The 26,732-nt window shown below is 37.0% G+C and overlaps 1 protein-coding gene across 12 annotated transcripts in view; it reads left to right on the top strand.

Annotated features, from left to right (window-relative positions):
- UTRN (utrophin) overlaps positions 1 to 26,732 on the top strand; it is a 492,142-nt gene that overhangs the window by 379,415 nt on the left and 85,995 nt on the right. For all 12 annotated transcript variants that reach the window (XM_067701862.1, XM_067701864.1, XM_067701861.1 and 9 more), the window contains 4 exons: positions 9,974 to 10,242; positions 16,556 to 16,702; positions 19,159 to 19,237; positions 22,836 to 22,896. In XM_067701862.1, coding sequence (XP_067557963.1) covers positions 9,974 to 10,242; positions 16,556 to 16,702; positions 19,159 to 19,237; positions 22,836 to 22,896 — 556 coding nt within the window. The remainder of the gene's footprint in view (positions 1 to 9,973; positions 10,243 to 16,555; positions 16,703 to 19,158; positions 19,238 to 22,835; positions 22,897 to 26,732) is intronic.

Here is a 26,732-nt window from a genome sequence, read left to right as displayed (position 1 = left end):
CTGGACCACTCAGCTACCCAGAATTACTCACTCTGCTTATAAATGGTTATTAAGTCAGTATAATTTTTAATCGGACTAAAATTACCTGAATCATTACAGAAATTTTACAAAGTTTACAACTTTGTCAGTAGTTCCCTTATCTTGAGTGATATGGAACTTCTTAATTGGATTTCAGTTGTGTCACGTCAGTGTATAATATTTCCTCTTGGGCTTCCCTGGTGGCGCAGTTGTTGAGAGTCCGCCTGCCGATGCAGGGGACACGGGTTCGTGCCCCGGTCCGGGAAGATCCCACATGCTGCGGAGCGGCTGGGCCCGTGAGCCATGGCCGCTGAGCCTGCGCGTCCGGAGCCTGTGCTCCGCAACGGGAGAGGCCACAACAGTGAGAGGCCCGCGTACCGCAAAAAAAAAAAATTTTCCTCTTAGTGAAGTTGAATTGTTTCTCATTTGATTTTAACCACGTGGTTTATATCTGTTAAGAAGTAGAATAGTGGAACAACAAATGTCTCATCATTATTCACGTTGTTCTTTGTATTTGTACTTCTCAAACCACTTTTGTGTTCTCCTAACTATCTCAATGAGTTGAGCAGATCATACAATGTGCCTTTTTAAAAAAAATTTAAATAAAAATACAAAGGCTAAGAAAATATTGTGGTGCCGACCAAGGTTATCAGCTAATGTAGGGTAGATCAAGGGACAGAGCACTAAGCTTCTATGGTGGTGACTCTCCTTAACCCCTGGTTTTTTGGCTGGCTTTCAACTCATCTCTTCATTTTTATCTCCTCTCTCTTTCTCTCTGCTCACTGGCCACTGACCTCCTAGCTCCTTCTTGACTTTCAGTGTCTAGAGCCTCTTAACCCTGCACAAATGTTTCTTGGCTTCTTCCTTGTTCACCCAACCTCCCTGCTGTTCTCAGTCCCAGATTTGAATTCCTTTGAAAACCACACAGCTGCATAGTGAAAGTAGATGTGCAAGACAGCCCGAACACGTCTTGAGGTAGTCAGGGAATACATGTGCCTTCTCACATGTTCGTTACCTGCAGCTTAGGTTAAAAGTCAAAATTGCACGGGGGAGTTAGAGCTTTATGTCTACGTCCCCCTCTCTACTACACACACAGATGCAGGCAGGTGTGTATGCAGATGTGCATGCACACACACATTTTATGAGTTGAGGCTATGGTATCGATTACTAAATTAACACTTTAATAAGACATTTCACCTCTAACAGTGTTTAGAAAATTATACAAATCATTGTATATGTGGGTATAGAAAAGCTATTTTCCTCTGCTCAGGTTTTAATTTTAAGACAAAAAAAGATTGCATTTTTTTGTTCATAAATTTCCTCTTGAGTCTTCTTTAAAATTTATTCCAGTCAAGGCATTACTATTACTACAACTATTATTTTACTGCAGACTGTCTGAACATTATTTCTTTTTCAGCCTGGTGAAGTTACTTAATTTATTTTGTTTCATTTAAATGACAGAGGAAAAATAAAGCAGCTATCGCTTTAGTGTGTTCATAGTTGTGTGTAGTGTCTATAGTTGTGTATGTGTATTGTTTATTCATACACAGCTTTTTATGGTTGTATACGATTGTACCTGTGATTAATGGCTAATAATAAAGATTTCAGATAAAAAAGTATGTATGGATTAGTGTTCTTCCTCTTTGGTCTTTGACAGCTGTGTGTGTATTTAGTAGTAGTTAATATTTTAACTCAGAATATACTGTTTTCTTTTAATTATTAAATGCTTCATAATATTTTAGAAAGCCAGGTAGTATTTTTCACCTATGTGAAACCTCATATATTTTATGATACAACAAAGAAGTGATAAATGACATTTTTCAGTCTACTATGTCAGTCCATTTTGTGGCAGTATTAGCAAACTTGTGCAAATAAAACTTCATGATCATTAAATGAGTGAAAAGGTGAAATTATCATAGACTTTAGAAATTACTTTTATATTGATTCTCAGTATAACGTAAGGTTACATAAAAAAGATGGCAATAATTATTTCCTTGCATCTCATAAAATGAGGCCAAATTACACATAACCTAACCTAAGTAATTAGGTAGTAAAACTCATGGGTGTTTTTCCCCAGGGCATTTTTTGTTTTCCTAATAACTGCTTTATTAATTAGAACCCCATTCATTGTAAATGACAGACAGCCAGCTTCCGTAAGTGTAGGCACATGGGCGAATGTATTGGCGCCCATAGCCAAATTACAGTGAGGGCAAGGACACAGCTGGCCACAGGAATCTAAATGGCAGTCAGAGACTTTCTCCATGTGTTCCTTTCTGCCTCTCTCCACAAGTTTTCATTTTCTTTGCTTTCCTATGACCTTATACCTCACAACCACATACCAGGGAGGGAAAACCCTTCTTTAGATCCAGCACATTCCAAAAGAGAGCAACAACTCACTCAGCTTGAGTAACATGGAGCTCAGGGTCTTCTGGGATTGGCAGACCCCCTTTATAAGCATCATGTTAGATGGAGGAGGAATCAATGCCCAAAAAGGAAGGGAGAAGAGAGAAATGTTAGTCAACATAGATGTTCACAACAAATCAACATTTATCAGGGTCCTACAGTGTTCCAGGCACCGTTTCCTTTAATTCTCATAACAACTCTTTGAGTTATGAGTACTGTTACCACCCATTTGACAGATGAAGAAACTGAGACTTTGAGATGTTTGGATGCCTACTGTCACCCATGTGACAGAGCTGAAACACCAACTCAGGCTTGTCACAACCCTTGATGCCCTGAACCATCATAGCATACTATCTTAACTACCCCAATAATCAAAAAACTTCTAGATAATCAGTAAAAATAAGATTTTGCTTTCTATATTCTTCTACTTATAAAAATTCCATGCAGTAATTAATATGCTTTTCCCTTCATTCTTACTTTTCCTCTTCTGAAATATTAGGCCACTTAATAGAATGACATACCAGTTCACTGATTTCCTAGCACCAAGGGAGAAGGTGTTTAGGCAATGTTAGACTTTGTGTTTTTAATTTTCATAAAAATACTTGAAGGAATAATAATTGCTTTCAGGCCTATAGACCAAGGCAATAATTTAATTAGCTTCGTAAGTCCAAATTAGATTAGTAAAGTTATAATGCATGAAAAGACACAGAAAAATATGTTACTTTCATTTCCAGTGTTAACTACAGAGATCCAGTGTGATCCTTCCCATTTTAAGGCTCCATAATGTATGAATGGATGTAATGAATCCAGTCTTCAACTTTCCTAAAATATAATGAGCCGGCTGAGTAAGCATATTGATTGGATAAAAATTTCAAAAACTTGTTTGCATGCTAATGAATACCATCATGGTGAAATTCAATTTAAATAAATCAACATTCTTGATGAAGAATTATATGATAATAAAAGTTAGTTTGATGGACACAGCATTTTAAATTAATTGTTTACCATCTGTTATGGTCTCTAATCACCATTACAGCCATCCATAAATCACATGTGCCTCGTAAGAAAAGATGACAATAATTTACATGTATGTATTTTATTGAAATCAACATCTGGAGTGTCACTCTGATTTAAACATAAAGCACAGGAGGAGACTAAACGCTTTCAGTGTGATGTGTTCCTCTTTTCCTGTTGTTACTTTTCCCCTTGAGAGCTGGAGTCTTCACGAGTGAATTGGAGGGTTTGCTATCTTTTAAAAAGTATAATCCTAGCCAAGGCATAAATTCTCCACTTTAAACTTCTCACTTATTTTGGCAGTACATAAACCTAAGACATGCCTAACTTCTTTCATAAGAATGGCTAAGCTTGAATAGAAAGCCCAGGACTTCTTTTTTTTTTTTTTTTTGTGGTACGCGGGCCTCTCACTGTTGTGGCCTCTCTCGTTGCGGAGCACAGGCTCCGGACGCGCAGGCTCAGCGGCCATGGCTCACGGGCACAGCCGCTCCGCGGCATGTGGGACCTTCCCGGACCGGGGCACGAACCCGTGTCCCCTGCATCGGCAGGCGGACTCTCAACCACTGCGCCACCAGGGAAGCCCCCAGGACTTCTTTTGTACGTTGATGGATCATTAGCGGCTATGTTCCTCAGGGAAGCAGCCTGGGGAGGGATGGGCAGTGGTGTGGCCAGAAATGTGAGACTTTTAATTGAAGAGCTCTGTCCTTTGATCTTAAAGGTGAATTTTTTTTATCAAAACAAAGATATTGAACATAGATCTATTTATTCATTTGACCAGTACTTATTGAATGCCTACCATGTGCCAGGTAGTATTCTAGATATGGGGAGACAGCAGTGAACAAAACATATCCTTGCCCACCTGGCACTTACATTCCCAACTTCTATTCTCCCCTCTCAGAACCACCAGTGACCTGTCTGCTGCTGTCCAGCACTCAAAACTGACTTGAATAAATTATAAAACTGCCATTAGTGTGAGGAAATTCAGGGAATATTCCATTACAGAAAATGGATCTCATGTGGCTTAGCTAGTTCTGTTCCATGGCCTTTCTGCTGTTCCTCCCTTTTTCCTTGGAGGTTGACCTTCTTAATGGTCTCTTCATGCTTCATCCTTAGCTCAATGCTGGGGTTTTTTACTTTGGCCCACTTTATAGGAAGAGTAAAACATTAAAGGATTCAGACTCTAGCTCAACCTTGATTGACTTCTGGTCAGAAGTGCTGGTTATCTCTGTCCATGGTGTGGTGTATATTCCTGTTCTCTCCATCCATCCCACCTCCACCCATAACCCCCATTAATACCTTATATTTTGGTATTTGTGGAAGATGTTCCCTAAATCTCTTTACTTTGGAGTTCTTGCTTTTCCCTAAATGTATCTGTCCACGATCTTTTTTTTTCCCTTAAGGGTTTGACAAGTTCGTTGGCAGCATGGCTGGATCCTTACCGTCTTTATCATATTCCCACTGAAAGATTTAGGCTACACATTATCAGGTTAATGTACTTTGGGTAGCCTGTTACTATTGTCATCTTTATAATTTATTAGATGAAAATAATTAGAAATATTGTAGTAATCAGCTGATGGCACTTGATGGTGTACTTTTAATCTGGTTCCTAATGAATTGTCACCAGTTATCATACAGTATAGGAAGTGGGCAGGGTCCTCTTCAACACTGATCATTTCAGACAGATTAAGTTGATCTTAACCATGTAATCAGAAAATTTGAGGAGAATATGTTTTGCATTGTCTGAATCAGGAGCATCTTTTGGTCATGAAGAAGAGAGAGAAAAATGGAGTGGGGATGAAGACGAAGAGTGAGAGTAAGTCAGGTCTAGTCTCTAGATCTACAGGAATGCTTTGTTTTTTTCTGTGAATTCTTGTTGGCTAATCAACTTGGTTTGCTTATGTGAAAATCTCTAGAGATATCTAAACCTCCCAGACTTAGTAACAAAATCATTTTAAAAATGAAAGAACTTAACCTCTGTTGAAGCTTTTCTGTGTGCCAGGCATGTATCGGTAGCTTTATAGGTATTAACTGAAGTTCAAGGAGATAAGCAATATATCTATGATTATATAATTAGTTAGTATTGAAATTGGCCTATGAACAAACCTTTCCTTGCACCAAGTTGTCCATGGGGTGAAAATGCTACTCTGGAGAATTTTTTCCTATACTTGTTTGTCTTAATATCTCCTCTTCCTCTCTTGGTGAAATACAATAAGATTATAGATACATGTAAAAAATAAGCAAACAGTACAAATAAGATGGAATTACCATACTTGAAATGACTTTGTAAGGTTTATCCTTTTCTTTCACAGTAAAAAAAAAAAAATGGTTGTTTTTTTTTTCTTTTTTTTAAATATAAATGCTGTCATGGGTTTGGGAAGGAGGAAGAAAAAATAAGTGGGAAGATTTCCACTTACAATTATGAAGTTCAATATTCTCAATAAAGATTAAAGCTGGAAATTCCATTCAGAAAATTGAAAATTTCAATTCAGTAATTATATATATCGAGGACATACTAGTCTCTAGACTGAGTACTTCAAAACCAAGATGAAAAGAACAAACATGCATGACATAAGGCTTTAGACGCTAAGAAGTCAGTATGGAGATTATGTGTCTATTCTGTAATTGATAAAGGAAATACGATAAATATGGAAAATCTTTATTTAAAATAACTGGGCTGATTCAAAATCGATTTGTACATTATTTCATCGGAGGAACATATACTTTAACGTTTTTAAATGTAAAAAAAATTATAGGCACACAAAAGGAGGGTTTTTTTTTTCCTCTACTGTAAGATTTCTTGGAGACGTACAGCGGCTTTGCCTTTCTTATATAATTGAATTTCAGAGGTAAAAGAGGCCCTTAGTGTAAAATGTTTCCCCAGATGAGAAAATAGGGTTCCCACTTGATAAAGCTGGGATGAGCAGGTCATCTAGCTCACCTAGGAGCCAAGGGCAGGATGGGAGCAGTGCGGATTGCAAGTCTTAGTCTCTGCTTCTGGTCCAGGTTCGTGTTCCACCTGTATTCCAGTGAAGCATGTGAGTCTTTCTCCCCAGGGTAGAAAGGAGAGAGTGGTGTAAATGCCATGCAGTTAATTTGCATATTTGAAGAATAAAAACCACTGGACAAGAAAGAAAACTTCAGGATTGGTCATTCCTTTTTCCTCTCTCTTCTTCCTTCTTCCTAAAGATAATTATCTACTCTTCCTTAAATGTTTTGTAACACAATAAAACAATTGCTATTTTAATTATATAAATATAAAGTGAATATGTTAATATTTATAATACATCATATCACATTATACTATATATACTATGTAATATAAATATAAATATAAAAATTAAATACAATTCCATCCTCAGATTTTGTCCAGATAAATGAGAAGGTGTGAAGGGAGAAGAATGGGAGAAGAGTGAAACAAAGTACTCTCTCTCAAAAACATCCCCAGACACACACGCACACGCACACACACACACACCCAGGGAGTAGGAAAGTGACCTAGGAAAAGTGCTTCTGGTCTGTGAACTGTCACTAAATTTACTTGGTTTTATCCTGCTGTTTCCTCCGTCTCCTGATTAGCCTCTATTACTGCCTTTTCAAATGCAAATTAGATTATCACTGAGCTTCGTTTGCTCTCCCATCTTCAGTAGTTAGTGCCCTGCTCTGCGTGAGAATGACAGAGCAGCTCACTGGATTGGAAACACTCTGTACAGCTTCAACAGCAGTGACCAGAGAAATCAATTTATAAGCCAGTAGGCTGACGGTGTTCTGTTCTGGCAACACGTTACAATCACCTGGGGAGCTTTTTAAAATTGATCCATGCCGCCCTTCACCCTTGACTAACTAAATCAGAATCTTTTAATACTTCGTCCTTGGGGATCAGCGTTTAAAAACAAACAAGCAAGCAAACAGACAAACTGTCAAGGTGGTTTCTAATATGTCACCAGAATTCAGAACCACTGGTCCAGAAGATTCTCCACTCTTGCATGAGGGTCTTAAAATTTACTGCAAAGTATCCATTCAGAAAATTTGAAGCAAACTTTGTCCTTTGATTTTCAAGTAACACGAGGATTTTTTTTTTTAATGTTGGGATATCCCTTTATTATTTTCATCTTTCATGCTGTCTTGCTGTTTTAATTTGTTTTTTCTATTTTCTTACCCCAAACTGTCATAACTTGGGATTTCACATGTTGCTTCTTATTACCTGTTTCACAAACATCCTGGAAAGTTTTTGTTTGGCTTTTTACTTCGCTCTGTTCTTGGTTTAAAGTATGCATTAAACTGAGATTGCTGCTGCAACAGGAAGCACTTTTATTCTGACTCAGTGATTAGTTAATATGCTTCCTTTCTGGAAAACAGATGGCGAATTGAACGTAGAACTTTTCTTCTGAGTAGCTGCTTGAGTGGGGATTATATTATAAATAGTACAAAAAGACTGCTCAATCAAAAGATTTTACATTAAGTGAAGACAAAAAGTCACAGCCAGTGTTGGGTATTTTATCACAGGACAAAGAAGCCGTATGTCTCCCTGCCAGGTTATTCAGTGACTGACTTAGAAACAATTTTTACTTTATCCGGAGGAAAATCATCATAATTAAGTTGTCTCTTCTGAAATTGGCACTGTATTTTTTTTTTACAGAAGTCAGTAAAACATGAGTGCTCAAAATATATCTTTGAAAAAGCCGAAGTGACTTATTAACAAACACAGGTGTTACCGTCATAAAAATTATCAACTCCCTTTCTCATCAAGTTAAGAATGATTTTTTTCACCTTACACAGAGCATGGTATATGTATATAAAATATGGATCGTATTAATATTACATATTTTTCATTTTATAAAAATACCTTGAAGGCTTAAGGATTTAAATAAAGTTGCCCTTTTGATGATGTCCCTTTCCTTACAAAGCTTTTTCTAAGTTTCCTAAACTTGAAATCCTGACATATTATAAGTTTTAGGGCTTTTTTCCAGGATTCCCGACTGCCTCCCATCACCGTTGTACTGGACTGTATCTGAGCCTAAACATTCCTTGAAGCTGGGTCTCTAACTCACTTATTTTCCTTATTTATCTTTTACTGGTATGCTCAACCTATCTACTTATCGTAACATTGTCTCTTCTTGTAATCAATTCAGCTGACAGGAGACTGGTCATGTTTCTGTGTAGCCTCACAGCCTTTGAGCAGCACACTCAGAGTTCTGTGGTTGCTAAACTCTTCATCATCCGTGTAGTTCCCAGGGATTTATTATAGCTGCTTTCATCTAAATATTGAGGTCTCGAAATTTCTGGAAACTTAGATAAAAATAAATGTTCTGTCCCTTTGACTGTTAAATAATATTTAAATAAAGACAGGCAGACAAATTTATGTTGCGTAGGAAAGTTACAGCTTAGGAGAGCTTGCTTCGGTGCATCTTACCAGAGGTTTGATGAACTTCAGTGCATTTTATGAATGGTTTGGAATATTTTGAGGGGAAGTGGATGTTGCTAATGTGATTGATACTGAAAGATGGGATGTTATCTCAAAGAAGAATATGCACTTCTATCTTAAATTAATGTACAGTTTACCTCGATTGTATGTTTCTGAGTTGCCTCTCTGTTGTCCAGGGGACACTTAGGACAACTATCAAACCAGCTAGAGAGGAAAGGAGGCATCCTGGGGTGTTGAGGGTAGTGAGCCCCAGGAGTATTTCGCTGGGGATCCATTTAAGCTGTTTTGAGAGTGTCTGCTCTGTGACCATCAAGTTCCCCTGCCCTTGACTTGCCAGCTTCTCATCACTATATTTCTGACCCTTGGCTTTCAACTTGACTTTGACTTCTGACTGTTCCCTTTGCTTGTTTTCTAGACTCTTACTCTTTCTTCCTGCCCCTGTGCTGTGGCAGCATCTTGCATTATACCTGCCCTTTCCTGTCTGAAAAGTCTACCTTATTTCAGACATTCTGGAAGCCGTCTTGCTCTATTAAATATTTAGGGTGGTCTTTGAAGCCTTGCTGTCTTCTTGTTGAAATATTTGTGGATGTGCTACACTTATGGGCTACAAAGAATGCCTTGTATTAAAGATTCAGCGATGATGAAGTATCTAAGATATGTTATTTGTCTTCAGTTGTATTTTTTTTTGACACGATAAATTAATCTTACTTTTTCAGAGTTTTTCCTCACGACTTAAAGCTATTTCTCTCCCAATTATCATTCCCATTTCTCTGAGGACAAAGAAAAACTAATGAAAAGCTGTCTTTGGATTTTATGTAATTAATTTATGTTAAAGAAAAATTGTTTTATTTCTTGAGTTATCTTGTTACATTTCAAGGTTTGCAAATACATTAAAATTCAGAAGTCACCAAAACCACTGGGCTACTTTTACTCTGAGTAGCTCTTTTCTTCTTTGGAGAAGTAGTTAGGGATTAGTGGAGGAAGTATGGAAACAGTTTTCCTTACCCTGGCTAGTGTACGCTGGTAGCAACCCTTCCAAAGGTGAGTCACACTTGGCTCTAATAATGTAGAGTTGATCAAGCATCCAAATATTCTTTCTTTTTTTTTAAATCACAGAACTGACTCCTGAGGAGAGAGCCCAAAAGATTGCCAAAGCCATGCGTAAGCAGTCTTCTGAAGTCAAAGAGAAGTGGGAAAGTCTAAACGCTGTTACTAGCAATTGGCAAAAGCAAGTGGACAAGGCGTTGGAGAAGCTCAGAGACCTGCAGGGAGCGATGGATGACCTGGATGCTGACCTGAAGGAGGCGGAGGCCGTGCGGAATGGCTGGAAGCCTGTGGGAGACTTGCTCATCGACTCACTGCAAGACCACATTGAGAAAACCATGGTCAGCATCCCTGCCTCAGATAAAGGATTTAAGAAATAATTTATTGATAAATATAACACAAATAAGGAGAGCCACATATATAAACTGTTATGAGGGATTGTTATAATGTCAACACTGTTGGCATTAGAATATAGAACTTTTCCAGACATAATAGATGTTTTCCATATGCCCCTCACCATCAGAACCCCCCTCCCTGCCAAAATAATGACTAAGGTGACTTTTACAATAATTTACTTTTACTTTTCTTTATACGTTTTCACCCAGCTGTGCATCCCTAAGCAATATAGGTTAGTTTTACCTGTTTTTGTTGAGTATTTTTTGTTTTTTTAATAATACAGCAGAGGACCTTTAATTATATTACTGAGGTTGGGTCTTTTTTTTTTTTTTTTTTTTGGCTGCATTGGTTTTTTTGTTGCTGCTCGCGGGCTTTCTCTAGTTGTGGCAAGGGGGGGCTACTCTTCCTTGGGATGCGCGTACTTCTCGTTGCAATGGATTCTCTTGCTGCGGAGCACGGGCTCTGAGAGCGTGGGCTTCAGTAGGTGGGGCGCATGGGCTCAGTAGTTGTGGCTCGTGGGCTCTAGAACGCAGGCCCAGTAGTTGTTGCACAGGGACTTAGTTGCTCCGCGGCATGTGGGATCTTCTGGACCAGGGCTTGAACCCGTGTCCCCTGCATTGGCAGGCAGATTCTTCACTTTTCTTTTTTTTTTTTTTTTTTTTTTTTTTGCGGTACGCGGGCCTCTCACTGTTGTGGCCTCTCCCGTTGCGGAGCACAGGCTCTGGACGTGCAGGCTCAGCGGCCATGGCTCACGGGCCCAGCCGCTCCGCGGCATGTGGGATCTTCCCAGACCGGGTCATGAACCTGTGTCCCCTGCATCGGCAGGCGGACTCTCAACCACTGCGCCACCAGGGAAGCCCTGGCAGGCAGATTCTTAATCACTGCGCCGCCAGGGAAGTCCCTGTAAGAATATTTTAAAGTCCCTTTTAATCTCCAGATTTCCCATTTATCTTTTGTTTGTTTTCTTTGCAATGTATTTGTTGAAGAAACTGAATTGTTTCTTTGACAGTGTTTCTCACAGTCTGGATCTTACAGAATGGCATCCACATGGTGTAGTCTAGCAGGCTTCTTTTTAAATCGGTGGTTGGATTTGAAGTTTAATCAAAAGTATACTGTTTTCCTGGGAGTTCTTATCTACTAATTATATCTTATTGTCTGAGTATGTAATGAAGAATTCGTTTAGCTCTAAATTCTGTTTGTAATCAGGTACTGCCCAAAGTTAAGGATGTTAGACCTCTGGTCTAGATTCCCTTTGGCTCCCGTATTGTAGAACATATCCAGAAAAGCAGTTAATGGAATTTAGGCAATAAAAGACACGAATAACAGATTTAGAGTGTATTAGGTTTTTAGTAGCATAGTAAACTATGTACTAGGTAGTCATCAATCAAATCAAAGGATAAACGGATGAAAAATCAGACTGACAATATCATGAATGGAATTTTTATTGCAAAAGATATACATCTTTTGTGCACATATATTGGATAATACTATCCCTTTGTTTCGCATGTGGCTGAATAGGAAAGAGAAGCAAGGTCTAGGAAATTAACTGAATCCTACTCAGGCAAATTACATGAGTAAATATATGTGTAGACATAGGAATAGTAATAATAGGTAGCATTTACTGATGCTTACTATGTGCCGAGAACAAGATAAGTATTATTATTATGTCCATTTTACAAATGATGACATTGCAGATATTGCTCAAGCCCACACAGCTAGGAAGTGGTGGTGTTTTCTTGATTTCTTTCTTGCTCTTCTCTTTCATTGTAGAGACCTCATTCATAATAATGCAATTAAGCTTAACTTTGATCAACTACTTGAAGTTGAATCTCTAAAAACTACGTATTAAATTTTCAACCCAAAATTTTTATTACTGAAAGAGTATTGGGGTGCCATCTTTCACTGCAAATATACATGTTTCCAAGACCCTGTGAATGAAGTAGGCTTCCTCCTTGACTGTAGTATCCAAAACACTTTTCCATAATTGAATCTGAGTTAAAATAACAAACTAAAAATAAAACCTTTTAGGATAGGTTCTTTGGAAGTTGCACACTTCTTGTATTTTAAAAGATGATTTTTAAACACTGAAAATCTTTAAGCCAATGGTTTACAAAAAGTATGTTCTATTGGTTTGCAAAACCTCTTGGTTGGAGCAAGAATTTACCCATTTCAATTTGAAAGCATCAGTTTTTAATACAGGATGACTAGTGTTGAGGGAAAAATGAAGTTATATCTGGACTAAAACTTTGAGAGTTGTTAATCCCATTTGATTGAAGAAATTACCCCTCTCTGCATCCAAATCCTTCTGTTTAAATTTCTGGTTATGTGGGAAAGCTAGGAAAAACACAGCCAATATTTAAGACAAAGTGATAAACTGTGGCTTAAGATATTTTAACATCTTATTAGGAAAAAAGAAAATAAAACCCAAGTCTCTTTAAACCAAGTAAAATTGATGCAAAGTCCGGGGTGTTTTGCATGTGCTCTAAAGCATACCCCAATCCCAGTGAAGCTATAGGCAGGTAAAAATAAGTTCTGATTATTGCCAAATATTATTAAATATGCCAAAGCAACTGGAAAACAAAATCTTTTAGGGTAATCGAATAATTTTAACTTCCTAAAATTATCCTTAATCATTCTTATTTGCAGAATACACACCTCTGACAGGAGAAGGGCTGGGATTCACATCTGCCAACGGGCTGCCAGTCAGCACCTTTAACACTAACAGATGCTTCTGTTTCTATAGCAAAGAAAACCACGTATATTTTTATTCTCTTATAGGAAAGTACAGCCAAAACATGATAAATTGGTTCTTTATAGAAGAACATACAGCAGATCTGAAACCATTTAAAAATTTGCTTTATTTTAGAAAGCCCCTTAATTTGGAGCTCTTAAAAACCAAAAGATAAACTTTCTTCATAGAAAGATTCCTTGTTACCATAAAACACTGGACCACAAAAACAAAATTAAACCTAAAATGCATTGTTTGTCTAAGGACTTTTATTTTATTATTTATTTTATTTTTGCCTGCGTTGGGTCTTCGTTGCTGCGCATGGGCTTTTCTCTGGTTGCAGTGAGCGAGGGCTGCTCTTCGTTGCCGTGCGTGGGCTTCTCATGGTGGTGGCTTCTCTTGTTGCGGAGCATGGGTGCTGGGCGTGCGGGCTTCAGTAGTTGTGGCTCTTGAGCTCTAGAGCACAGGCTCAGTAGTTGTGGCGCACGGGCTTAGTTGCTCCGCGGCATGTGGGATCTTCCCGGACCAGGGCTCTATCCCGTGTCCCCTGCATTGGCAGGCAGATTCTTAACCACTGAACCACCAGGGAAGCCCTGTCTAAGGACGTTTAATGGTTTTACCTGTGGCTTGTAAGAGAAAAAGTATTATTTTTATAGAGGGAAAAAAAAGTTTCTTCTATAAGATTAAAAAAAAAATCTGTCTTGAAGTTATAATTTTTAAAAAACTGTCACCATATTTTGAAATAAAACTGGTTATTATTTAAAATTATATAAATCTGAGAATATTTTCTAGCATTTCATTTTTTAAAATTTATTTAATTTTGCGGTACACGGGCCTCTCACTGTTGTGGCGTCTCCCGTTGCGGAGCACAGGCTCCAGACGCGCAGGCTCAGCAGCCATGGCTCATGGGCCCAGCCTCTCCGCGGCATGTGGGATCTTCCCAGACCAGGGCATGAACCCGTGTCCCCTGCATCAGCAGGTGGACTCTCAACCACTGCGCCACCAGGGAAACCCCTAGCATTTCATTTTTAATCGTTAATACCTTCAAAATACAAAGATATTGATTTTAAAAGCTGATTATTAGTGTATGATGTAAAGTCATAACTGAAGAAACCTTGAAAGATTTGAGTTCTGTAATTGTTCTCAAACTGAATCTGAGGGCATTCAGGTCTTTTCAAAGTCCAGACTGAAAAATTCTCTTCTCCCACCCCTCTCTCTGTCCCATGCTTCTATATTAATTATGAATTCTTTAGACCTATAATGTCTCTGTTATCATATATCTGCTTTTCTCATTGAACTGTATTTGTGAATCCGTTTATTTGTACACATTCTGTCATCCATGAAAGACCAGCATCTGCAGTCATGGAGAAAAACTATCACAGCTCTGAATTCCTTCCATGCTGCAGCAATTTTCACGTCTTCATGGGCTTCCCTTCTTCTACCTGATTCTTAATTTCTTTTTTCTTTATGCTATATTACAGAGTCATTTACCTAACCCTGCAACCTCAGGCATCATTTATTTACAGCTGAATCCCAAATGTCCATCTCCAGGCCTGACTTTGAAATGCTGCTGTCTTCAGGGTTCTAGTGATATTTCTTTCTGTACATTGACTTCCATGCTCACTGTTTTGGGTGTCATTTACACAGTTACCCTCAAAGTCCGTATCTTTCACTCTGTCCCTGGGCTCCAGATCTGTTCTTCTGACTCTCCAGCTTGACCTTCCTCGTGGTTTTTGGACATATTCAAGAATTTTGAAATGCTGAAACGTATTCTCAGATTTACCTAAAATTAATTTTCTTTTTAAAAATAAGGTCATATTCTTAATATTATTTTGATGTTTACCAACCATAATGATTATTTCTAGCCTTTACATGTTATAAAAGGGGGAACTGGGAAGTGGTTAGAGAGGTTTTCTTTTTATAAGCATAAGGAGGAAGTCAAATTAATATTGTAGTGTTTTAATGAAACTTTATAGCCTTCAAAGCACTTTGATACCTATTATTCATTAGCTAAACTTGGAGTGATGAAAGAGGAGAAGAAAGGGAGCTCATAGACATAGGCCTAGTCTCTTAAGGGGTGGAGATTATAGAAATGATGAAATTTGAGAGCTGATCCTAATAGTATGTTGATAACACCTAATACCTGTAAGTATGGTACATGATTAATTTTTGACACACCAAAGAGTTAAAACTATGCTGTTCTCTTTTAATATCCCAGTTCTATTCCCAATTCCATATTGGCTTAATCTTGCCTCAAGTACCATTTTTTGAGCCTTCATCATTAGAAATGAACTCTGCCCCTCTTGTATTGCAAACTTTGTGCTTAGTACTGGAGACTGTCCATTCTCAAGAAGCTTCCATTCTATGGGGGGTGGGGGGGCATTAAAATATGAATGCTTACAATACCAAGAACTAAGAGCTCTGATAAGAAATGATGTTTAAAATCTATAACAAGTGGTTCATATGGCACCAAACAATCAAGAATGTCTCCCACCGTAAAACCTGATTTGTGTGTCCAGAGATGTGCAGCCTGGAAATCCTGGCTAGGTTGGAGATGGCAGATAGAATGCTGGGGAGCACATGGGCGGGGCCTGCAGCTAGGGCTGGGGAGGGAAAGACCTCTGGGAAATCTTCCCAATGGGTCGGGCACTCCAGTGAGTTTTTTAAGGGATGGGTCGGATCTAAGCAAAGACTTTGTGGGGAAAAGGATACATGAAAATAGAGGGGGTTGGAATTATGTGGAGAAAGGAGAAAACTTAGTGTTTTCATTATTTTGTTGTTCATTCTCACAGGTCATATCACTGTCATTGACCTGAAATATTTTTTGTTTTTTTTCCCCCTCTTCGCATATACCCCTTCAATCCCCACTTACAACAGCTCTCTTACTGTGTTCAGAACCATAATTTGTCAGTTCTAAGCTTCCTTTACCTCTTTTCTGATAGACCCTGCTCTTCCTGGCCTACCTTTAACTGCAAAGAGAGGTCATAAATGACTTTGAAAGAGATATATAAATATATAAATCTATGAGTATATAATGTGCATAGATTTTGTGGTTAGGAAAGGTTTGTTTTACTGGCCACTTTCTAACTTAATTTTAAATGGAAAGAGTTCAAATCAAGTTGTTGCATCAGGTGAAAAAATATTAAGGTATCCATATTAAAAAAGGAAAATAGAAAATTAAAGATAAAATCAAGACTAGAAATTAGTAAAATGGATAAAAGTGGCATACATTTTTGCAGATTAAATTGCATATCATGAAAAATTTGAAGGAAATACATAATCATTTAAATGAGTTGGCATTGTAATTTTTCTCTTCGTGCATCTATTTAGATTCTCTAGCTTATAAAGGGTGATTCTTTGGCTGGTGATCCTGGTTCCTCAAGACCTGAGTTGAGTCTTGAGTGGGCAGCTATAGTTGATGGCCTCTTAGCTGGTCTTGGTGTTTTTTGTGTTTTTTTTTAAGGAAATATGGAATACTAGCTTTTGTTATATTCTTTTCTGATGACATTATTCCTGTCCTTTTCTTCCAGGCATTTAGAGAAGAAATTGCACCAATCAACTTAAAAGTTAAAACAGTGAATGATTTATCCAGTCAGTTGTCTCCACTTGACCTGCACCCATCTCTAAAGATGTCTCGCCAGTTGGATGACCTTAATATGAGATGGAAACTTTTGCAGGTGTCAGCTGATTCCTCTTCATAATGCAGGCTTACACTTTGGTCTTTAAGCCCTACCTCTCTGTTCTACCACCTGTGATCCTTTTCTCTTTCTTTATGGGTTGTATTTGATAATGGATTTCTAGCCTGTGATGACATCAGTTGTCTTTCAGTATCTTGAACCCAAAGGCCTCATTTATTTATGAATATAGACTTTAATGTAATTTTATGATGTTCTCTTCATATGATATTTTTAGAAAATTGCAAAAGGTCAACTAAATCACAGTAATTGAAACCTATAGTAGGTCACAGAAACATTTTTTCCATAATGGCTCATAAAGGAGTCATTTTTCTTACTTTAATCATGTATTTTTTTTTTTTCTTTTGAAAAGTTAAGGAAGTTCCCATCCTCCTTCTTCCTCTGCCTGCTATTTAGGTATCTTGCTCATTTTTTCCAGCTAGCATACTTTACTGTAGGGGTATTTTCCTTTAGCCCTTAGATCTTAGTTTCTCTAATGCAGTTGTTCTGATGACTAGGCCTGACTTGTGCATCTCAGATTTTAAAAAAGCCAAACCAAGAAGAGTCCTCCTGAGTGTTACTAAGTATCAGCATTTGCAAGTCACCACATGTGCCAGTCAGTAGTTTTTGGCTCAGTCTTTGTGGAGCTTTGTCACACTTAGTGGCCAGTTTCTAGGAGTCATAATAATAATTTTCTCCCCCTGAAAAGTAGTGGGATAGTTTAAGTGGAAGATTCAAAAAATAATTCTTACTAATCTTTCTCTATATTTTGTACCTAAAATGATGTGATATATAACAAGATAAATATGTAATTTTGAGGTAGCACATAAAATCATTTTATTTTAAAGGTATAATATTTTATAGCCTGACAGGTCCTGAATTAATTCAAATGTTGAACCACCCAATGGTTTATATATTTTCTTCATGAAATTGAAGAGGTAATAAATGAGTGTATGGTATTAGACAGTCTTTTCTGTCTTTGAAAAGAATATTAATAATCTGGGATTAGTAAAGCAGGATCTGTTAAACTCATACATGCTTTTCTAGTGAGTAGAACACAAAAGCATTTGATTTGTACTCCTTATTTCTTCTGCTCCCTTTCTCTAATTCATTATCTTCATGTACGTATTCCTGTGGTCCATCTTGATTCCCTTCCCACTCTGCTTCTGTTACTACTATCTGCAAAGATTGGAAGTCAGGGAATACGTTATGCATGAAAAAGGATGTGTATTCTTTCATCCTGATCTCTGAGCCTGGTAACCACTGGAGCTCAGATGTTAGCTGCTGATTGAACAAGAGGAGCACAATTTATGCTGGCAGACAGCAGTGTTAAATTTCAAGAGCAGCATCTTGTGTTCTCCTCTGGAATGTAAAAGTGTGGTGTTTGAATGCTTTTTGGCCATAACAAACAAAGTACCTGCTAATGTAATTTAAATAGCTAACCAGGAGAAACTAGAGGTGGCCAGTGAGCCAGAGACACACGTTCCATTTAAAGGCAGCTGAAAATAAGATTGACAATCTAAGTGAAACACCTGACTAGCATTACTAGACAGAGACCAGGAAAAGGAAACGGAAATGTCAGTAAGGCTGTGTGCAATTGTTATTGATTTGCAATTAGTTTCTCAGGGTACCAACTCTGCATTTTCAAAATATAGAGAGCTAAGAATGTGGTTAAAAAATATATAGAGTATATTATTCAGCTGGTATCTCCTTGAATACTTCCAAATCAAGATGATGGACATGAATTTGGAGGAAAATAAGACATTCCATATTCATATGTCCTTTCACTTTCCATCTCTATCTATGTATGTATCTATCTATCTGTCTATCTTCATCATCATCATCATCATCATCTATCTATTCATCTGTCTGTTTTCTCCCTTGGAATATTTTAGACTTCTTTTTCATTTGCTCCCCATAACCCTTTTTTACCACCTTCCTTACAAAAGAGAGGTGAGTAGCCACTGACCCCATGACCACATCCTGACTTGAGATACTTTAGAATGTTACTGCTTTTGAGTTAAGTGTAGAATAACTTAACTTGCCTTGACTAATAACAACCTATGCCTTGACTAAGGCATGGATTCTGGCATCAGATGGGCTGGGTATGAATACTAGCATTGCCACATACTAACTTTATGTCCTTGGACACCTCTTTCTATCTCAATATCTTCCTCTATAAAACAATGATAGTAATGAGTAATACCCAATATGATTTTTGTGAGGGTTAAAAGAATTAATTCATTTAAACTACTTGGAAGAGTACCTGGCACTATTTACTGTTACTTGATGTCAGAAGGAGTCTATTTTCATACAATATTTTGATTCCAGATAACAAAGGAGTCTGTACCAGCAATCATATCTTGGGTAGTAGCATCATTTATTATAATACTTAAATCAATGATGTTATTAAGGTTATTGTTTTGAAATCAAATTATTTCTTGTGTGTGTACGTGCAGGTTTCTGTGGACGATCGCCTTAAACAGCTTCAGGAAGCCCATAGGGATTTTGGACCATCCTCCCAGCATTTTCTCTCTAGTAAGTACCAAGAAATTTGACTGATCTCATTAATTGAATGAATCAGCATATTATTTCACTCTCACTCAAGAAGCTATATTCTTTGCTATAAATATATTTATCAGATGAGTATATAAAAGAAGATATCAACATCAATGACAAGATTGCTTATTGGTTATTGTTTCTGTAATCTGGTCGTGGTAGGTCTTTGAAGTGAAGCAAAAATTAACTCATCTGGGCTTCCCTGGTGGCACAGTGGTTGAGAGTCCACCTGCCAATGCAGGGGACACGGGTTCGTGCCCCGGTCCGGGAGGATCCCACATGCCGCGGAGCGGCTGGGCCCGTGAGCCATGGCCGCTGAGCCTGCGCGTCCGGAGCCTGTGCGCCGCAACGGGAGAGGCCACAGCAGTGAGAGGCCCGTGTACCGCAAGAAAAAAAAAAAAAAAGTAACTCATCTTAGCTAGGGTTTTTCACTGGACCATCTGTTATAATAACTAATATAGTATCATATCATTGCTATGCCATATGCAAAGATTATGAACTTTTTCACAGTAAAGAAATCATTTTTATATTTTAAAATTAATTTTCCTCCTTAAAAAGTGCATATTTGTTTAAAATGCACCTGGAGCTTTAAAAAGTAAAAAAAAAAAAAAAAAAAAAAAATTACTTCCCACAAATCTTTGAGAAGATTTTGGTTTATCAGGCTCACTGCAGTCATACTTGGCCTTTCTTCTGGCTATAGGTATTGCAGATTTAGCCAAACCCACATATGTAGAGCTTTAGGCAGTAGTCTCCAACTGAAATGTTTCATTTTATGGACTGTTCATGAGATCCTAAGTAAGTAATTTGAGCTCCTACTTTGTTTATCACTCACTGCTAAGGAAACTAAAGAATATAAAATTCAGAGTCACCCAGATTGAGATTAAAATATTGCTGATTTTTTTTTTTTTTTTTTTGTGGTACGCGGGCCTCTGACTGCTGTGGCCTCTCCCGTGGTGGAGCACAGGCTCTGGACGCGCAGGCTCAGTGGCCGTGGCTCACGGGCCCAGCCTCTCTGCGGCATGTGGGATCTTCCTGGAGCAGGGCACGAACCCGTGTCCCCTGCATCGGCAGGCGGACTCTCAATCACTGCGCCACCAGGGAAGCCCAAGATTAAAATATTAATTCTGCCTTTTACCAGGCCTGTGAATCCCTGAAAGTTAATTTCTTTATCTTAAAATTACTATAATAATACTTATTTTCTCTGATTGCCTTAAGGTTTAAATAAGAAAACAGATCAAGTTACACAAAGCACCTAACACAGTTCTTCGCACAAATGCTTTCACTAAATGTTAATTCCTTTCCTTTCCTTTTCTCTGGCAAACATATGTAAGCAAGCACTTTGTTTAATTCAATTTAAGTGAAGGTTGAAACTTAATTCAAAGCTTATTTTTCCAATTAGGTACCTTTGTATCTATAGCCATAGAGAAAACTGAAGTAATAATATCGTGTCTTCTAACTAAATTGCTTACATTTATATTTTCTCTTAACCTTTGTCATGGTTGGTAATCTGCTTTCCCTCAATTCAAGGTCAGGCTTTTCTTACTCTCACAATTTCAAGAAGCCTAATCAGTCATTTCCTGACTTTTCTGTCCTATGCCTCTCTAGTGCTCAAACTAGCTCCCGTTAGTGTTTCTCTCTCTCTCTGTCTCTCTGTCTCTCTCTCCCCTCCACCCTCCCTTACTCCACCTGCCACCCCACCCGCGCCCCCCCAACCCCGTCCCGCTCACACACACACACACACACACACACCTGTTTCACAACCCTGAGCTCTTAGGTAGCCTATCTTTGAGTGATGTTTAGTCCTTCCTGGAATGTACTGTCTACCTGGGTGCCAGGATGCATTTCCATTTGGATACTATCAATGTTGATGAAATAAATGGGCTTGCAGAATACTCATTAGGTATGAATTAACTCCAGACTGCTTACACTTAATTTTATAGAATGTAAAGCTATGTGCTAGGACCAAATTAAAGAGAAATTTAACAAATAATTGAGATTCTATAGTTCTGAGGCATATGTATTTATTAGTATTGATGAAACTGAACACTTTCACCTAACAACCATTCTTTCATAATAAAAATCAAACTCTTGTTCATTAGGAAATGAAAGTTGTAAAAATTGTGAAACTCAAGCACATTGCCTTTCATTGCCTAGCACTGGCAGTCCAAGAAGGTCAAAGTTATTCAAATCAAAACAATTATTAAAATGAATGGAGAAGTGTAAACAAAATCCCAATTAATAATTGTTATCCATTGCTGCTCAGAATCTTTGGCTTTATTATATTTCTTGGATTTTAGCCATGGTTATAAAAGGAGGCTGTTTAGTTAGGCACAAAATAAAAACTGACCTATTAGCCTGGTGCCAGTGCTGAAACGAGGTTGGCTCTAATGAGAAATTTAATATACCTAGTTCCCCATTTTCATCCGTCTTTTATACTTTCATGGACATAGTTGGAGAAGGGAATGCTCATACTTTATAAAGAGAGGAAGAATTGTTGAATAGAAATATTGCTGAACTAGTGCTCAGAAATCCTGAAATCATGTCCTGGCTCAGCCATTTATTTATTGGGCAAGTAATTTCACCTCTAATATTTAGTTCCTCATAGTTGACTTCCTTATCAATAGATGTATTTGAAGATGCTTTGCAAAGTTTAGAATGCTACACATTAGTAAGATAGTATAATGATACCATATTCAGAAAAGAAAAATTGGTGACAACTGGTTACATGGGAATCTAGTGATATTTGCAAAGTTTTATTTGAATTTGCTTGTTTATTATTTCATTTACCAAAATTCCTTAATAGTTCTAGATACATATGTACAATTCTTCTTAATAAGTCTTAGAATAATTGGTTTAATGTAGGAAAAGAATATTTTTATAAAAAAGGAGTAAATGGATTTGTAGAAAGTTAGTACCTCAATAAAACAAAACATAAAATCTCAATCATAGTGATGTCTAGTGTAAAAGTAGGGAACTATATTTTCTGTGCATTTCAGGTGAAAATAAATATTTGGAATTCTTCTATCTAGATAATTGCCTTGGTTCTTTACAGTGCTTTGGCTATATTTATTTTAATTTTCCCTTTTTAAAATTCATATAATTGAGTTTCTTTAAATGCTGTTTGTCCTAAATAGTTATTCCTGTGACTATGAAGCAAAGTGAAGAGTGCTATTAATGATCTGGAAAATTCAGTCTTAAGAAATCTAGTTTACAATCTGGGTATACCAGGTAAAATTAATTTTGGTTTTAGCTTAATCAAAGTATATACAGAGTACAGTTTCCAGATAGCACTAAATTTTAATTTTTGATTGTTGTAAACAATAAAACTTGATATTTAAAAATATTTGTATCAACAGGTTCAATTAGAGTTGACATTAGAAATTGAGACTGTATTGTTTCTTTCCTTGCTTCAAATGAATCTTTAAAGCCACTCTTTGTTTGGCCTAGCAGATTTCATAATTATAGGAATCCAGCAGTTCTCACTGAATTTGCTGCAAAAAGTGTTCAGTTGTTTTGCATTAAGGCATAAGGCTTTTGGGTTAGCAGTGTTTCCAATAACCTCCCTTTGTTTCTTCAGCTTCAGTCCAGCTGCCATGGCAAAGATCCATTTCACAAAATAAAGTGCCCTATTACATAAAGTAAGTTGATTTTCATTCTCCTTTACGATACCAAGAAAATAAAGTTATGTTGATAACTTAAGAGGCTTTAAGTTATCAACAGTTGTTAAGTATCAAAGTTATGAAGTAACTTTAAAAAATGGATTTCAGTCCTATTATATGAAGGAAATTATATATCTATGTTTATAAAGATATAAAGAATATATATTTAATATTTGAAAGAAATTAGTTTAAAACTCGGAGTGATATTTGTAATTCATTAGATGAGGCTATAGATATATTTAGCTGCTATTTTTATAAAGCAGGTATTAAAATATTTGGGGAAAATGACAAAATTCCTAAATATTCTTGACATAATGATGTTTATCAAGCTGTATCGATTCTAAGCCATTTTTGTGTCTCCCAGAAAATGCATTTAAAAAGTACTTGGACTCTTCTCATTTTATTTCACCAAAAAGAAAGTATTTTATCATTAAAAAGTTCAATATTTTCAACTTCTTTTAGACTTATGGAAATTACCTGCAACATTAGGTTTATTATCCAGCATTTTTGTTGTCAACTTGATAGTTTCTCCTTTTTTACATAGTAAGTTTCTCCCTATTATGTAACATTTTATAAATTTTGTATAATTTACATAAGGTCTGCGTAGGATTTGATCCTTGGCTTAGTCTGTGTGTTGTCGCTGGCAGAATGATAAAATTCATCTTGTGAAATCCCTTGAGATGTAAATTTTTTTTTTTTTTTTTGCGGTACGCGGGCCTCTCACTGTTGTGGCCTCTCCCGTTGCGGAGCACAGGCTCCGGACGCGCAGGCTCAGCGGCCATGGCTCACGGGCCCAGCCGCTCCGCGGCATGTGGGATCTTCCCGGACCGGGGCACGAACCCGAGTCCCCTGCATCGGCAGGCGGACTCTCAACCACTGTGCCACCAGGGAAGCCCAAGATATAAATTATTGATTTACAATGTGATAAAGGTGATAAGAGTTGTAGTTGGATCTATTTTATGTATAAGTTGAACGGTGGCCTAGTTATGAGAAGAATGTTCGCTGTTATGAGGAGCCAGCGCTGTTTCAGATTAGTCCTGTGACCTCACACGAGTCAAGTGAAGATCTCTGGGCCAAGTTCCCTTTATGTCCTTCCTAAAATGGCATGTGGTATTACAAAATCCATGCCAACACTACTAAGCTGCTCTTCCAGTATCCCTCTTTGTGTGTGAAATCAAAATGTTTAGAAATAGTATTTTCCTATGAAGGTTTTATTGTGGTCTGAAATGTATCCTCAGATTAAAAAAATAATAATAATTTTTCCATAATACATAATAAATATAATAAGCAATATATGTTACATTGTCTTAAGAGAATTTAATACTTTTATCAGTGTATAATCTACCATGTACTGAGTTGTGATAAATTTAGGTATAAGGTAGGAAAGCAGTTGATTAGTATCAAATTCGTGCAGGCATGAAGGGAAGGAAGTCAAAGGCTCAGCAAATTGACGTCTTTATTAAGAAAAGATGCGATCATCTGATCCAAATTTAAAACATTCTACTTTATATTCTACATAATAATAATATTTATAGTATTAGAGAGTTTCAATTTGCTGGGTGAATATTGACTTGAATATTACAGGTTTTAGTATAAATCTGATGTGCTGCAATGGGCAGAATCTGGCCATACAAAGATGCCCATATCCTGACCCTTGGATATGGATAGGTTAGGTTATATGAAGTCGTAGGCGGGGATATGAGCCAGGGAATGCAGACAGCCTCTAGAAGCTGGAGAAAGCAAGGAAAAGGGATGTGCTCTTGGAATCTCCAGAAAGAAACACAGCCCTTGAAAACCTTGTTCATCATTTACTTGCTTATTATTTGGGAATTAAATTTTGTTTTCATAATGATTTTTCATCTGGAAATACTGGCCTGTATAATCTTAGATCTAGTGACTGATGTTCCTTCTTTATAAGGAAATAAACTGTTAGGTTACACAACAGAGCAAATTGTTTTTAGCTCAGGGAGACATTTATTTTGTGGTAATTTGTTACAGCAGCAATAGAAAACTGATATATGTATTATACAAAATCTAGAAGTCCATGCAAATTAATCAAGTTAATTAATTTACTGAATTGACCTAGACTTCTGTATCATCTGATTTTTAAAAAATGTAAATTGGATCCAGGAGGCATATTTTTGTCCTTACTAGGTAAAGAAAATACTAAATTCGGGAATTCCCTGGCGTTCCAGTGCTTAGGACTCCTTGCCATCACTGTGGAGGGTGTGGGTTTGATCCCTGGTTGGGGAACTAAAATCCCACAAGCTGTGTGGTACGGCCAAAATAAAAGAAAAACAAATTTCATATCTGTTGCTTGTTTATGTTAATGCAATGGTTATCTATTTGATTTGGCACTTTAAAAAATCCATTTGTCATTTCAACATTACTATTAAAAGGAATTTCTGTATGTCCAGGTCGGTTATACGTGACTGAGAATTACATTGTCTAAGTTCGAATTTCACTAATTCAGTGTTTTTATAATTTTGAGAGGATCTAGCAGAATTGTATCCTTGCTCAGTCTACAAGGTTCTTATGGGGCAGACAGGTAGAGTGAAAGCTGGTTTATCGGGCATCTTACTGGCTAGAGCACTATAATCAGCATTTCAAAATATATATAATACATTGATGACCAATATTGTTAATGTGACCTATAGGATTGTAGCATCCTGAAATATTTTCAGCATCATTAGTGAAAGATTGGATTTTCTTAAATATTCTAAAATTTTAGTGTTAAGTGCCTTAGGATTGTCAAATATTTAGAAATCTGCCCATGTATATAGAGTGAATTCTCTTATTTTTAGAAAACTTGTTTAACCAGATTCTTTCATTATTTGCTCTGTTGTGTAACCTAACAGTTTATTTCCTTATAAAGAAGGAACATCAGTCACTAGAGATAAGATTATACAGACCAGTATTTCCAGATGAAAAATCATTATGAAAACAAAATTTAATTCCCAAATAATAAGCAAGTAAATGATGAATGAAAAGGCTTTTAATATACACTTCCCTTTGCATGGCTGCACAAGTAAGTAGAAGAAAAATGTTAGAAACAAATACCGCATGATTGTCATGCAACTAGAGTTTCCTGGAGCATATTAGGATGTATTAATTTGGCCAACAAAAAAATAATCTTCAGGTAGAAATATTAGATATTTTCAATATTTAAGGGTATAGTTTTATATACTCTAATGCCAGAATATAGCAAGAAAGATGGCAGAGAATGGGAAGGACAAATTGTTTTTATTTTGTATTTTAATTTTATAGGATAGTTAAGACATACTTGGATGGCTCCCCAATGTACTTCTTTGTCTCTAGGTAATTCATTATTAATATTTTGAGGTGTACAGCCGTGGCTCCATGACTCATTTGTTTCTAGAAAATGATACAATATAGATCTGAACCGTTAAGGGTCTATGTAGTGTAAATCCCTCTATGTTAATATCTTAAGTTGAAACTCATATCTTTAAATGATATTTGCTGCGTCTAAGGTAGACTTTCCAAAGCTGATTAATTATTTTTCTTTTCTAGTATAGTCTAATGACAGCTCATTGTTCCATCAATTTAAGAAAATTTGAAATGGCTCTTGCTGCCCTCACAATGTACAAAGATCTACCGTAAAAGCACGATCTCTTTCTCTGTACATTTTGGGTCATGCGTTGTGCTTTCTACAGGTTGTTCGTTTCCTCAACTAAAACTTAACATCCAGCGAGTTTCAGGTGTAAAGGGTATGATGAGTAAAAGCCTTGGGTTGAATTTTCTTTTCTTTTCTTTTCTTTTTTTTAAATTTCATTTATTTTTTGGCTGTGTGGGTC

This window comes from Pseudorca crassidens, chromosome 13, assembly GCF_039906515.1.
Source record: "Pseudorca crassidens isolate mPseCra1 chromosome 13, mPseCra1.hap1, whole genome shotgun sequence".
Taxonomy (NCBI): domain Eukaryota; kingdom Metazoa; phylum Chordata; class Mammalia; order Artiodactyla; family Delphinidae; genus Pseudorca; species Pseudorca crassidens.
The sequence above is the reverse complement of the archived record's forward strand: the minus strand, read 5'-3'. Positions and strand labels throughout refer to the sequence as shown.